This window comes from Rhinolophus hipposideros (genome assembly GCF_964194185.1).
Source record: "Rhinolophus hipposideros genome assembly, chromosome: 5".
Classification (NCBI taxonomy): Eukaryota; Metazoa; Chordata; class Mammalia; order Chiroptera; family Rhinolophidae; genus Rhinolophus; species Rhinolophus hipposideros.
The window spans coordinates 102,105,825-102,121,444 of NC_138051.1; the positions used below are offsets into that span (position 1 = coordinate 102,105,825).

The 15,620-nt window shown below is 55.6% G+C and overlaps 1 protein-coding gene across 6 annotated transcripts in view; it reads right to left on the reverse strand.

The window, feature by feature from the left end:
• The window catches only part of BRF1 (BRF1 general transcription factor IIIB subunit), a 47,345-nt gene that overhangs the window by 22,732 nt on the left and 8,993 nt on the right, over positions 1-15,620 (reverse strand). For all 6 annotated transcript variants that reach the window (XR_013993297.1, XR_013993298.1, XR_013993299.1 and 3 more), the window contains exons 3-5: positions 10,959-11,132; positions 3,417-3,448; positions 898-970 (exon numbers count right to left, since the gene is read on the reverse strand). Coding sequence is in view for 2 of the 6 variants with exons in the window: in XM_081047729.1 (XP_080903855.1) it covers positions 898-970; positions 3,417-3,448; positions 10,959-11,132 (279 nt within the window). In the remaining 4 variants the exon portion in view is untranslated. The remainder of the gene's footprint in view (positions 1-897; positions 971-3,416; positions 3,449-10,958; positions 11,133-15,620) is intronic.

A 15,620-nucleotide genomic window follows, 5' to 3' on the forward strand; every position in this document is an offset into this window, starting at 1 on the left:
GGGCCTAGCGCCTCCCCAGCAGCGCAGAAAACCTCCATCTTGAACAAGGCTGACCAGGTCAGAAGCAAGCCATGGCCCAGGAAGCCCGTGTCCCCGTCTGCCCTCTACCGGCAGGCCAGACCTCCACCATCGGGGCAGGCTTGCTTCCCGGGGCTGCGGCTAGAATGCTTGGTAAAGAGTGCTAGCTGCTTAGAAAACGCCCTACTGTCTATCTGGGATGCAGATTTAAGGGGAGCGGGTGGGGGTGGGGGTGCTGCAGGGTAAAGCAGCCTGTCCTCCCCACTGCACACTCCCTGGGCAGTTGCTTTGTTTCTGGAAAACTGCGCCCTGAACCCCAGAGGAAGGGACAGCTTCAGTCAGCACAGGGATGTGGCCTCTTGGGAGGAGAGGGCGTGGCTGGGAGGTTGTCTGTGGTCCTCCCTGCTGGACTGGGCTTCCCAGCCCCAGGGCACCATCATGGGATGACCCCGCCCCCGCCCACTGCCTCCTCACTGTGAGGAAATGCACTTCTGGACGCTGACAGGCACAGGAAGGGGCAGCCTCACCGGGCAGACTGAAAACCATCCTCCCAGGAAAGCTCTAATAATGGCCCAGCCGGTCCATCTGCACCCAGGTCCTGCCTTCCCCGAGGCAGCTGGCTGCCAGGTGTGTTCCTCAAGCGGACACACGGGTCCCCACGCAGAGCATCACGCGGTTCCCTTGGTCCACACCCTTGTCCACACCTGCTGGGGACTGACCTCAGCATTCTGGTTTTAAATCAGAAATAACCGCCATGCGCTGGGCTCCTGGCAGCTTCGCAGGACACGTTGCTTATCCCCGCGCGTGCTCACACTTGCACACAGCCCCCGCCCCGTCCCAAGCGCTGGCACCGCTGCTGCGCCCATCGGCCGGCCATACCTATTGCCGGTGCGTTGATGCACAGCTCTCGCGCCAGGAGGAGGAACGTCTTGCCCAGCACATACACATTCACCTGTCAGGAAGAAGCACACGATGGTGCACTTGTACTTAGGAAACGTCACCTCTGCTCCTTAGCATGTCACTGTTTACACGTTAAACAGCTCCGTGTCAAAGCCCCCGCCCTCCAGGCCCAGGCCCCGCCGGGGCCGAGCTGCCCCCTGCTGGCCGGCGGCCGTGCAGCAGTCTGGACAAAGCGCAGAGCTGGCGTCCTGTCCTGCCAGGCCCTGCCTGCCCCAGGACTCAGGCCTCCCGGAGGGCAGCTCCGCCCTCTGGCTCTGGCTTCTCAGACAGCCGGCTCCTGAACCAGGGCCCCGCCGCCCACCAAGTGCCCAAGAGGCCACCAAGAAAGGCACTGAGCAAGTCGAGACCTTGGTGTGTGCTGCATGCTAGCCCACGGACTCAGGAACGAGGCGATGAGGGTCCCTGGGGGGCACCTGCACCCCGCTGGACACTCACCTCCCCTGAGGCACTCCTGAAGACTCCGGGAGAAGCCCATCACGAGGGTGGCCGGCTCTCGGAGCTCACGGCCCACCCAGCCTGTGCATGCGCGGCGCGCGCGGTGCGCCTATCTTCCTAGGAGCACCGCAGCCCTCGGGGCTTCCCAGCGGGCCCCGTCTGTTCAGACCTGACCTGCCCCCCACGTGGTCTCCCCTCCATCGTGCGGCGCGTCCCTGGCCCTCCCTGCCCACAGCACCTCCACGTCCGTGACCCGTGTCCCAGGCACACGAAGACCTGGACGCTGCGGAGAAGGGCTGATGGCCTTCCTTCCAATGGGAAGTCTAACGTTAAAAAGGCGAAACGTGAGACAGTTACGGCCAGAGATGCTGTCCTTCTAGTACTTATCAGAAATCATGACACTTCATCTAAGGGTCACTCTGTCCTGGCTCGTCTCCCTGACGGCTGCTGGTCATGGCTGGGTATGGACGGCCAGCCCTTCCCACTCTCCTCCCCCAATGGCACGTGAACTGTGCGTATGGGGGCTCCTGGCTCCACCTCTGAGGGCCTGTGTCCCTGAGAAGTGAGCACCCTTTGGCCTTGGCACATGGAGGAAGGGGCTTCCCGCCCACAGCCTGGTCACCCTGCTGGAGGGTGTTCCCCGTGCGCTCAGCCAGGAGTGCTGAATCTTGGGTGTGTGAATTAAGTACGAAACTTGACCCTGAACCTGGGCACTTTCCCAATTTTAAGTCCTTTGCTCTTTCCGCTACACGGTCAGCCCTTGGCAGTGCAAGCCCCCTGGGTGAGGCCCTCACCTACACGGCTCCACATCCACAGACCACTGCCCTGGAAAGTCGGGCCAGCCCACTCCAGGACACTACGCTGGAGGGAAGGGATGCGCGTCACCAGCCCCAGCTACCAGGCCACCTCGCCCTCCTGGCACGCCGCTCCACCTCGGGCTTTAGAAGGGCGAAGCAACTGATATGTGTGCCCAGCCTGAGCTTGCAGGCTCTCGCTGGCTCAGCCCCGGTGAGCGGGGGACAGCCACCCGTCACCCTCTTCCGTCTGGACAGCTGAATGGTTTCCCACTTCCAAAGCTGTGAAGTGAAAAAGTACTAGACCTCCCTCCCTCCAGGCAGGGCCTGAGCACTTCCTCAGTGGCTGTCCTGCCGGGCCTCACTCCTGTCTTTCCTGGGAAGTCACCAGATGGAAACGAGGCCACGTGGCCTTGCCCTGAACCGAGCGGGGCACATGCAGTGTTGAATTCCCACAATTCCAATGGGCTATTTTTAGCCTGACCAAGGAATATTCCAGCAGGACTTATGAGAGATGCCATTTATAAAGACAGCTGAGAGGACAAAAACAGGCAACATCAGATTTAAGTAAAAGTCTACCTGTTGGCTGCCCCTGGGGGTAGTGTGGCGCCCGGATCTGGACAAAGCTTCCCCGTGGGGTGGAATTCATGTGGCTCCTGCATGAACCCTCACACTGTAGAGGCGCCTGTTCCAATGACACTATTTCTCTCTCCAAGTCCTCAGGGGAGAGATCGCTGAGGGCCCAGCCTCAGGGCATCACCAGCGACACGTGCAGGGCCTTGATGGCCCTGCCTGGCACTGCCCCCGCCCCCAAGTGTCCCATCCACATGGGTGTCCCTCTCACTGGGTCTTTCCATCACATTCTGTCCCTTGGACATGAGAGATTGTACAGAAAATGCATTCCTGAGACCCAGAAAGCAACTTTCTCTAAATAGACCGTAAATACAGGTTTTTGTATCATTTAAAACATATGCAAGCGAGTCCATTTTTGTTTTTTTAAAGAATCTCCCGAGCCTAGGACAGAGCCCTTTGGGTCTCTCCACTGACTTTAGTCCGCCAGCTTAGGACACCACTGTGACCCCATGTCTACTCCCTCCCACCAGAGGCCATGCCACCCTGTGCCCTTCACCTGCAGACTCTCCCGCCCAGCCAGCGCACGGCCCGAGCACAGCCCCTGCGGGAAAGGGCCTCCAGAAGGGGACGGCTTACCTGGAGCAGGTCGCTGAGGTCCAGGAGCATGTCTGCGGGGTCGTCAAGGAGCGTGTCACCCAGGCCCAAGGGCCCTTAGAAATCTGCTCAGCACCCATTGGGCAGGGAGACGGAGGCGGCAGCAGTGCTGACCAGAACCTTCTAGAGACTCCAGTGGACCACGACCAGGACGGGGGTGGGCTTCAGGGTGGTGCTCGGGCTGCACGCTGCATCACAGCACCCACAAGGGCCCTGCCCAGTCACGCGTCCCCCCGGCTGGCACAGCCCTCAACTACATTTATTCCCTTGCACGAGCATTCACTGAGCGCCTGCTGCACGCTCCTGAGGACAGACACATGGACACTGGGCCACCCTTGGTGGCCGGTAGGCACAACCACAGTGCTGGTGCTCAAGGGGACAACTGTGGGACTCTGGTGTGGGCCCTGTCCTTGCTCTCAGCAGCTGATTAAATAGTAACCTGAATATGTCCTAAGTGATTCAAAACTCAGCTGGACACACATGAATACAAAACACAAGCCTCTGAGTAAGGAACTCGTCAAATGAAGTGAAAATGAATGTCATTCAGGGCCTGCTGTGGCTTTCAGAAGTAACTGGAAAGACATGATCAGGTGCTGAATCAGAGCCCAGACCAGGTCTCCGGAGGGAAAGCCTGGGCCTGAGCCCATCACGGAGGGAGGGCGTCCCTGACACCACAGCCTGCCAGGGCTGGACGCTGAACACCAACTCTGAGGTCCCGTGTGCTAAGTTCTGCCTGCAGGTGCACTCTTCATCGGGGGACCCCCACACGAGACAGGTAATGCCACGGTGCACACCACCATCTAGTGAGAAGGCTGAGGATGAGGAAGGGCCATGGAAGGCTGCACCTGTGAATGCACAGTGACACTGAAGGGAAACACAAGGTAACGAGGCCGAAAGACCACACTGCAAGACCCCAACTGTGCGACGCTCTGGAAAATGCAAAGCTGGGGAGGCAGTACCAGGATGAGTGGTCACCAGGGTTGGCGGAAAGGGGAGTGGGCGGAGCACAGGATTTTCAGGGCAGTGAAACCACATGTCTGGTACCACAGTGGCACCTGCATTTGTCAAGCCCGTGGATGGCACACCACCAAGAGGGGGCATATGTAAACTGGATTCTGGGCGATAATGACGTGTGACGCATATCCATCAGCTGTCACACACACTAATGCAGGTGTCAACAGGAAATGGTGTGGGGAGGCGCATGTGGAAGTCTACAAAACGTGATCTCTAAAAGGTGATAAAGGCCCAAAAATGGACAACGGTTTTGAACAGATGCTTCAGGAAGAGAAGCAAAGAGCCAATCACCACATGAGAAAGACCCCTCCCCTTGGTTATCACAGAAATGCGAGTTAGAGAGACACCCATCCCCAGAGTACCCAGTGCTGGGGGTTCTGGGACAGTGTGCAGGGGGACAGCTGCTCTGGCAAAGGCCGCGAGGTGACTCCACAACTGAGCGTGCACCTCCCCTCTGGCCACCAGGAAGCACACATCCACAGGAAGACAAAGAACGTTCACAGCAGCCTCCTGGACAGTCGCCAAGGGGACCAGCTCTGTGTGCGTCAACAGGACAGCCAAGACCTGTCACATATGTACAGTGGATGATTGCAGAGCAGCCGGTCCCTAAACTCAATGGGGTGGCCTGACTGGGCGGCCTGACTGGACAGTGCGTTCCTGGGGGGACCTGGCTGCACAGATGCACACATTTGTCACAGCTCACCCAAGGACACAGCTAAGACCTGTGAACTGCCTTTTATGCCAGTTTTACCCCAAAAGGAAAAAACACCACGAACAAATACTGTGATCAAGTCAGGTCGTGATCTGCTGCAGAAGGCTTGGGAATGGGCACATGCCTGCAACTCACTTTGAAATGTGCCAAACAGAACCTGGCTGAGGGATGGAGGGAGGTACAGAGCAGTGGGGAGCGGTGACCAAGGAGCAACTGGCAGACTGGAGGGCCCCTGGCAGTTCTCGCCCTTGTGCCAGGTGTTTGAGACTTTTTATGATAAACTGGCAGGGGAAAGCATGTATATTTTAAAAGGAGGTTGGACTTCAACGTCACCAAGTTAAAATGACTGTCTCCTGGCCATGATGGCAGCAGGGACCTGCCCCTGATGTCCACTGCCTGTTAGGAGTCATTCGCCGGGGGGTCCAGACAACCGAAGCTCTCCTCTGAGCAGCACAATCGGAGCCGTGTACCTCCTCACAGGCCCATCCCGGGGCCAGGGCCCGTTAAGGCCCTTGCGGCCTGACCCACGTGGGTTCCCCACCTAATGAGCACCTGGGGGGTTTCTGGTGGCTTCAGAAAGTCTTCTGTCAGCCTGGCTGGTAGGCCAGAGTCCTTCCAGCAGCCTCTCTCAACCTCCTCGGCTCAGGGACACCACACTGCCAACCTTGGTGGGACACGTAAAAGCCAGCAGGGACCAGGTCTTCTGAAGCCCCGACGAGCTGAGCAGAGTGCTCATGCATGAGCACATTGGTTCCCACAGCCCGGCCCCTGCCCCGTTCTAGTCGGTGGCACTGAGTGCCCACCTAGAAGAGATGCAGAGAATGACGGAGATGCAGAGAACATACACAGAGAATGACGGCAATAAAACACCTTCCGATTCTGGAAAACTCCTGAGAGTCCACAGACCACAGCACGGGGTCCCCGGCAGAGCTCAGCCGGCTTCCAGGGAAGTGTGCAGCCGTCCGGGACAGGGCCACCTGCACCGCCTTGCTTCTGGGAGAACAATTACAGACGGACCTGATTTAAACTCAAACTCACCTGGGTAAGTGGAAAAGTGAACAGAGATTTAAACAAGGCAGAACCAAAGGCCAGAAAACACGAGCTCCCCCACACAGCCTCGCATTGAGTTTTTGCAGGTGGGTGAGAGGAGAACCACACCCAGTCCAACAGGAGGGCTAAGAGGCTGCACAACGCTGGACCTTCAGCAGATAAAGGATGGGACCGCAGGGCAGCAAGATGGGAGCACACACCTCCATTCCCAGCTTCTGGTGAGACCAGAGGGCGAGTCCCCTGAGGAGCGGACACCACCTCGCCCAGCAGGTCAACCTGCCCAGCCCCACCTGTGCACCGCCCACAGCCCCACCCCAGCCCACCCAGCCAGCTGCTGTGCCTGGCAGAGTGAGAAGTACCCCACAGGGCCCCAGCGCCTGCTCCCGTGGGCACTGAGCCCCTGCCGCACAGGGTACAGAAGGAACTTGGCTACAACCTGGGGTGGTTCTCTCACCCCCGGCTTGGGCCTCAGCACCATGACAGGTCAGACAGAGACCACACCTGAGGATCCCTGAGGGGCCAGTCTGGGCACCCTCTCCTCAGCACATGGTGGAGGTGGGAGGGGGGCCAGCAGACAGTGCAACTGGCCAATCCCCCTCCTCTGTAGGAATGGAGAGGGCCAATGCAACGGCACTGAGTGAATGAAAGCTAACAGAGCAGAAGCACTCGCAACAACAGGCTGGGGAGCGTTCTCAGGAGCACAGAGACATAGCCTCTGGGACGAGCCACAGTAATAACAGGTAAATGTACTTAAAGGAAGACAGAACAGGCAAATGCTTTATTTCTCTACGAGGTGGTAGGAAAAGGAGAGAACCAAGAACAGACGGAACAAACCGAATGTAAAATGGCAGAAATAAACTCACATCAATACGCACATTAAACAATAAGGCACAAAATTCTCCAATAAAAACATTTTCAGACTGGATTTAAAAATCAGACAAAAAGACAATTACACACTGCTTACAAGAGACACCTCGACTATTATCAAGGAGGATTGGATTTGAAAAGTTGGAAAAAGACAGACCACGCAAATACCCAACATCAAACACAGCACAATTTCAAGAGGAAAACATTTAGAGACGGGGTATTTCATGATGTTAGAAGAGTCATTTCAGCTCAGTTGGTTGGAGCGCGGGCTCTCAACCACAAGGTTGCCAGTTCGACTCCCGCAAGGGATGGTGGGCTGTGCCCCCTGCAACTAGAAAATGGCAACTGGACCTGGAGCTGAGCTGCGCCCTCCACAACTAAGACTGAAAGGACAACAACTTGGAGCTGAGCTGCACCCTCCACAACTAGGATTGAAAGGACAACAACTTGACTTGGGAAAAAGGCCTGGAAGTACACACTGTTCCCCAATAAAGTCCTGTTCCCCTTCCCCAATAAAACCTTTAAAAAAAAAAAAGAAAAGAAAAGAAAAGAAGAGTCGTTTCCACCAGGATGATGAGCAATCGGGATTTACGTCCTGATAACACAGCTTCAGAATATAATGGAAAACCGAGGAGATGCAGGAAAGCAGGCAACGGCCACACGGGCCCTGCTTGGGATGGGGGTCCCCACCTTTCAGAAGATGTGACAGAAGACCAATAGGGCGATCTGAAGGTGACTGACCACTTACAGAGAAGCCACGGCCACACCTGCAGGTGCACGCGTGGAGTGCACACAGCACGGTCACCAACACGGGTAAGGAGGGTCACTAAGTGTCCTCGGGCCTCACGGAATTACATGGAAGCTGCTCAGACAAGGAAACCTTTCCAAATAAGCCATACGCTTCTAAATGTCTCCAGGGTCTACGAAGAAGTAACAACAGAAATCAGGAAATATTTTGAACTGAATGAGAATTAAAATATAACACATCAAAACTGTATGATGTAACTAAAACCCACTTAGAAAATATAGTCTTAAATGCATACGTTAGGGAAACAGAAGGACAAAAAGCAAACCTAAGCACATGTCTCCAGAAGATGGAAAAATAGTAAATTAAACCAAAAGAAAATAGAAGAAAAAGTAGATACCAATGAAATAAAAGTGCTGGCGCAGCTGGGGATGCTGCGGCCCCCCATCCTGCTGGTGGGGCACACACGCGGCTGGTGGCTGAAGTCCGGTGGTGCCCCCACAAGGTAATGAGCACAGTTACAGTGGCACATGACACGATGCCATTTACATGACGTGTCCACAACAGGCAGACAGAAAGCAGACTGCTGGTGGCTTAGGGCTGGGGGCTTAAGGGGATGGGGCTCTTTCTCAGGTGATGAAAATGTTGTCACATTGACTGTGGTGACGCGCAGCTCTGTGAATATGACTACAAACCACTGAACCGCTCACTTCAGTGGGTGAACTGAACGGCACGTGAATTACATCTCAATAAAGCTCTTACTGAGAAAAAGACTAATAAAACTGGCAAACTCCTTGCAAGATGGATCAAAACAAACAGGCAAAATTACTGACATAAGACATGGAAAAGGGAACGTTACCACACCTGTCACAGACACCAAAAGGACCATGGGAAATATTAATAGTGCCCAGTACATTCGGTGTCAGAAGTGATAGGAACAAGTGTTTTGAAAATACAACTTACCAAAACTGAAACAAGAAACAGAAAGTCTGGATAGTTCTGCATCTACGGTAGAAACTGAGCCCATACATAAGACCTTTCTACAAAGAAAGCTAATAGCCCAGATGGCTTCGCTCTGAACTGCCTGAAACATTTCAAGAAGGAGCAGTCCTGTTCACCCCCAGACCACACAGGGCACCTCGCCGCTGTGTGAAGGCGAGTAAGGAAGAACAACATCCTCGGCTGAACCTGGGACAGGGGCACGTGGTTGTGGGCGAAAGCTCAGACTCCAGGAGGCCGCTCTGCCCTGCAAACCAGAACCGCTGTTAAGCCCTAGGCGTGATGGTGCGTGAGTGGTCTGACGCCTGGGAGACAGCGTCTGAAGGCGGCTGCAGCCTGGAGCAGCCAGCCAGCCGTGCGAGTGCTCGGCGCAGACCTAGCCCTCCTGCCCAGGACTTGCGCAGGCATGACAGGTCACAGCTGACAGAAACCTCCAGACACGGCTTCCTGGCTTAACTTAGACCCATAGGCCTTCTAGCAGCTCGGCTGGACACCAGTAAATATGAGACTTAAAAGGCAGCTGTGTCCAAAGCACAAGTAGCACTGAGTGCATTTCACGGAGAACTGCAGTAACCAACCTGCACCTCCAGTTCTGTGGAAAACACCCTGGCCTGGTCACCTGTCCAGCACACACGTGAGGTTGGTGGTCTGTGTGTGTCCAGTTACCGCCCTAGAGCTTCTGCCAATCACACCAGCCCTGGCCCACCACGGGTCTAGAGAGCTGGTCTCTTCCCAGCCTGCCCCCAGCTGGCCCCCGCCAGAGCCCTATGAGTCGAGGAGGCCGGCACCACCTGGGGGCAGCAGAGCTACTGGAGGCCACCACACACATTCAAAGGCTTTGGACCTCACGTGCCAGGAGGCGAGGCAGTGCCAGAACGGGGACTGCACAGCTGTGCAGCCCCCAGACTGCAGAGAGGGAGAAGGGGCAGGAGGAGAGGGGCGTTCGGGACAAGTCTGGACACTCTGCCTGGGGCACGAGGGTGGTGGTGCTGGCAACCAGAAGCGACAGATGAGACCCTGTCACACCTGTACCTACCCCACCACCAGGCCAGCGGGGGTGAGGCTGCTGGGCGGGGCTCCCCTCACCCTGCTAGCTTGTCTTTAACAGGTTTACAAGGGCAAAGTTACAGTCACACACTGACCTGTTCAAGGTGCACAGTTCAGAAGTTCTCAGCCAATGTACAGAGCTGTGCGACCGACACCGTAATCTAATTCTGGCACATTTTTATCACCTCCTAAGAAACCCTGCCCTCGGCTCGCACCGCCTCCCCTGTCCCGCAGCCCCTGCTCTGTGTTCTGCCTGTGGTTCCCCTGTGCTGGACGTCTGGCAGACGGCGAGTCACCCACATGTGGCCTCTGCACCCGGCTTCTTCCCCCAGCAGCATGTTCCTGGGAAAGATCAACATCCCCCAGAGCCGAAGGTAAATGGGAGGAAAGGGAGGACACGACAGGAAGGCAGGCACAGTGGCACAGAGGACCCCCCCCCAGTCACTCGGCTGCGCCAGGAACCCTGAGCCTGAGAACGCGGGCGCTTTCGGCCTTCAGATGCCACACGCCCAACACAAATGGGGCTCAAGACTGGGGCACCGCAGCGCTCAGCGGGAACGTGATGGCAGAAAGGCCCCGGCACTGCCACACAAATGCTGGGGAGACCCATCTGCACCCTGGACTGCTGCCACACTTCCCCCAAGGGCGGGGAAGAGAGGCCGTCCTCAGGTGTGCGCAGGTGCGTGCACAGGCAGGGGAGCCCAGAGCGGTGGGAAACAGCACGAGGAAGCAGGAGCCAGAGGGTGCAGCAGCGGAACTGAGAGCCCGCGAGTCACCCAGACAGGGAACAGCGCTGGGCACACACAGGACGGGCACAGTGACCAGGCCTGGGACGAGACCTGCCTACAACCAGCCAACTGAGGGAAGACACTGCAGAGTAGCGACACAGCACGCGCTCTGCTGTCCCCAGGGCCAAGGGCGGACGGGCGCCCAGGATGCCCGGCACTCATCCACACAGGTAACACAACAGGACAGGTAAGGCATCACATGCCAGCACCACGCCACTGTCACCATGGAGCCCCAATACCGAACAGGACGCCAACCAAGAGCCAAGCTGGGGCCCAGTGAGAGCCCCCGAACCAAAGGATACGTGGCGTGCCCTCTGTCCGGCACACGAGGTAGAGGCAGGCCGCGATCACGTGCGCCATCTTGCGGCCGCGGGTCAGGTGCTTGCTCACGGCCATCTTGAAGAAGTTGAAGGCCGTGTCCAGGCAGTGCTGGTTCAGCTGCAGCTGGTTCCCCAGGTGATGGATGTGCCGCCGGCCTAGGACGCAAAGCGAGAGGTCACCGCCGAGCCCACTGCCCACTCCCGTGGCAGCGTAACAGTCAGAACACAGGTTTGCCCCTTCCCTTCTACATCTTTAGGTCGCGTTTTATGGGTCCCAGTAGAACTTCAGGGGTGGCCATGACGCCAATTTCCTACAACTCACGTACAACGACCTCTCCTCCCACCTTTAAATAGCATTAGATCTGGGCCTGGGCAGATGCGGCAGCATGCTGCAGGTACCTTTCTCGAGTCCCTGAGCTCGGGGGTCTGGGGGGCTGTGTTTAGGCTGCCAGCCTGGTGCTACTCCTCACGAGCCCCCCACGACACAACACCCTGCAATGGGACTACATGAACACCCCTCCCAGGCTGAGTGCCCCAGGCTCTGCCCAGCCTCCTCTGTGCCACCAGGCCAGGCGCGCAGCACCAGGCAGCTCCAAGGAATTAAAGTCTGCACACACCTCTTCCCGGCCACATCCATCCCAGAGCTACGGGCCAAAGACAGCGGTGACAGCAGAGTGCTGCCCGCACACGAGAGTAACCACGGCCAGAGGGCCCAGAGAGCAGAACCGAGGCCGAGAGGCCACAGTGGGCACACCAGTGAGACTGTAAGGAGTCGTCTCCATCAGTGCCACTAATTGCCGAGTTGGCACCCTGCACGGGCAGATCCCATCACAGACCCCAGGCCCCCAGCGTCCTCCACACCCCAGACCGCAGGGGCCAGGAACAAAAGCAGGACCTCTGCTCTGTCCACAAAAAGCTGAGCGTGCATTCCCCTCTGACAAGGGCTGTGGCTGGGGCGCAAGGTCTGCACGGCGTCCTTGGTCACGTCGGCTTAATGGCAGGGTCCGCCCACCCTGCACATGCTGCTCACAATGACCTGACAATGAATGCTGGCCAAAGGTGGGCACCTGGGGCAGCCCCAAAGCTGGTGCGCCACAGCGATCAGAGGGGGAATGACAGTGGACAAATGCAACGCTCCGGGGGGGGGGGACAGTGGACAGACGCGACGCTCGGGGGGGGACAGTGGACAGATGCGACGCTCGGGGGGGGACAGTGGACAGATGCGACGCTCGGGGGGGGACAGTGGACAGATGCAATGCTCTGAGGGGGACAGTGGACAAAACAATTCTTGGAGGCAACGTGGTCTGTTGAGAATGTGGTGCTGGAACTGTGTGTTTATATTAAAAATGTAAACCTCGATCATACCTCACACGTGTGTAAACTTGTTTTAGGTGGATCACAAATCTAGATACAAAACATGAAATAATAATGCTTCTTGATGAGAACACAGGAGATGACCTTCTGACCATGGGATAGACAAGAATCTCTTAATCAAGTCATAAAAAACCCTAAACGTAAAAGACTGGTATGCTGGGACTTCATTAAGGTTAAGAAATCAAAAGACAACCTTAAGAAAATAAAAAGAGGGAGCACTGAGATCCTGTTCCCCAGCATCTATCATCAGATTGGTTCAAATAAAATCTTATATGTACATAAGAAAAAGAAAAAGTGAAAAGAGAAGCCATTGTCCAGGGGAGGCATCAAACATGCACACACGACAAAGGGGTCGGAGCCAGAGGAGGTGCGGAAGGGGCAATGACACATCAGTGGTGAAGGACGTGTGCAAGAGACTCTAAGAAACAGGACCTCGGATGGGCCCCAAAGCTTGGGTGGAGATGGTCGTGCCTCACCAGGGAAAGCCAATCACAGGCCTGAGTGCCCACACACTGGTGAGCTAGGCACCCGGGAAGCAGCTCCTGGCTTCTCAGGTCATTTGCTGGTGGGAGGGTAATGTGCCAGCCAGGGCTACTGAAGGTGAGCGTGCACAGGTGGTGCCCAGAAATCCCATTCAGGCACATTCCCGGGAGAAGTGTCCCCAGGACAACATGCACGAGCCACCCGCCATCTACAGGACAAAGAGCTAAATCAGAGGGGCTGTATTCACACCATGACGTCCCACACAGCAACACCCACGCAAAGAAGGCCGTTCTTTGTGGGCCATTCCAGTTGTCTGCAGGGAAAACCAAAACGAGCCAGCCAGTCGATGACAGGGGGCGCTCCACCATGACTGGATGCCGCAACTCATGACGTTGAGCCCGCAGGGCACACAAGGCCAGTGCACGGCATGCCCCGGGCTGCAGACAGACACACACACAAGGAGAATGGAAACAAATCTCCCCAAGCGATGCCTCCCAAATGAAAGGGCTCTTGGTGTTTCAGAGCTCTAGGGAGAAAGGGAAAACCTCACCAGGGCTAAGTGAAGAAAGACAAAGAGACCATTCAGAGAAATGCAGATCAAAACCACAATGAGATACCACCTCACACCTGTCAGAATGGCATCATCAATAAACCAACAAACAACAAGTGCTGGCGAGGCTGTGGAGAAAAGGGAACCCTTGTGCTCTGCTGGTGGGATTGCAGATTGGTGCAGCCGCTATGGAAAACAGTATGGAGGCTCCTCAAAAAATTAAAATTAGAACTATCTTATGACCCGGCAATTCCACTTCTGGGTGTTTATTCAAAGAAATCCAAAACACTAATTCGAAAAGATAGACACACTCCTATGTTCACTGCAGCGCTATTCCCAATAGCGAAGTCAGGGAAACAATCAAAATGCCCATCAACAGATGACTGGATAAAGAATAAATGGTACATATGTACAGTGGAGTGTTACTCGGCCACAGAAAAGAATGAAATCTTACCATTTGCAACAGCATGGATGGATCTGGAGGATATTACGCTAAGTGAAGTAAGTCAGACAGAGAAAGACAAATACCATATGATCTCACTTATATGTGGAATCTAAAGAACAGAATAAATGAACATACAAAACAGAAACAGACTCATAGACAGAGAACAAACTGATGGCTGCCAGAGGGGAGTGGGGTTGGGGGTGGGGGAGAACGGTGAAAGGATTAGGAAGTACACCTTGGTACTTGGTACAAAATAGTCACGGGGCGTGAAGTACAGTATGGGGAATATAATCAGTAATGTTGTAAAGACTACGTAGGGTGTCAGATGGGTACTGCACTTATGGGGGGAATCGCTTCATAGATGAGACAAACGCCTGACCACTGCGCTGTACACCTGAAACTAACATAAAATAATACTGAATGTCAACTATGATTAAATATGTATACAAATAGTCACGGGATGTGAGGTACAGCATAGGGAACACAGTCAGTGGTATCAGAATAGCTATGCAGGGTGTCAGAGGGTAGTGGACGGGGGGGGATCAGGCTGTGAGGGGTGTAGTCTCATCAGTATGTTGTTCTGTACACCTGCAAGTAATAAAAAAAGACCAGAACTCAGCCTGGGCGTGACTGCTCCTCCTCAGGGCCCGGTGGACACCTGCCCCAAAGACCCATCAGACATTCCCGAGGGAGGACAAAGTCAAGTTCTAACACGCAAGGCGTCCGGAGTTCCTCCCTCACGGACCTGCCCTTTAACCACAACCTGAGTATGTTCCCAACAAAACCAGGGCGAAAACATGAAAGGGACAGGTGTGGGCACAAGAACCGCAGGAGCGAGCGAGGCCAGCAGCTGGCAAATCCTCTCATGACACGGGCATGGCAGGGGGCCATGCGAGCTGTCCATCTGCTCATTTTCCAGCTCCTTGTTTTCTAAGACAGACAACCAACATTTAACAAAACAGTAACAGCTGAAGCTAAATTCACGGATCCTAAGCAAACACTACAGGCTGGGGGTAGGGGTGGGACGGGCACAGGCACGGGAGGATGACAGACAAGTGCAGGCTCGGGAGACAAATCTGGAGGTGACTACTGAGCGTCACGTCTTTACTGCGATACTCGGAAAACCCAAACCCCCGGGCAGGCGGGCGAGGCGAAGAACACAGCGTACGAAGGAATAAAACACAAGCCATGGTTAAATCAGCAAGGAGCAGTGGAGGTTATTTACAGATAAATATAAAACGTGAAATACAAGGCAGGAAGAGCCCCCAACACATCGGAAATGCAGATTCCGTCTCTTAGAGAACGTCTGGAAACTGTGCCAGGACCGGCCCTCCATTATCCCCCCACCCCCGCCCCTGAAAGCTACAGATAATGACAGGATACCAAGCGGCAAAAACTCACCAGGGCAAAGAAGAAAAGGAAACCACTGCAGACAGAAGGTCAACAGAGTGTGGCCCCGGGTGGGAAATGGACTGCTGTAGTCTGGGACTGGGCCCCATGGCCCCCACCCCGCAGACACTGGATGCTGACACCCAGGAAGGCAGCCAAAGGCAGGAGGGCACCTCAGGGCAAAGGAGGGAGAGCCAGCCCCTCACAGGCGCCGAGCCACTGACCCCCAGGAGGGAGCCCCGTGAAAGGGCTGCAGAGGGAGACCCCACCCACAAAGTGCGGGCTTCCCCAAACCACTGTTGGGCCCCACCTCGGCCTCAGACCTGATAGACACCCTGTTCTAAGAGTCTATGCGGTCTGCTGCTATTTTCTGCTTAAACCCAGGGTTATTTAAAGTTTGTTT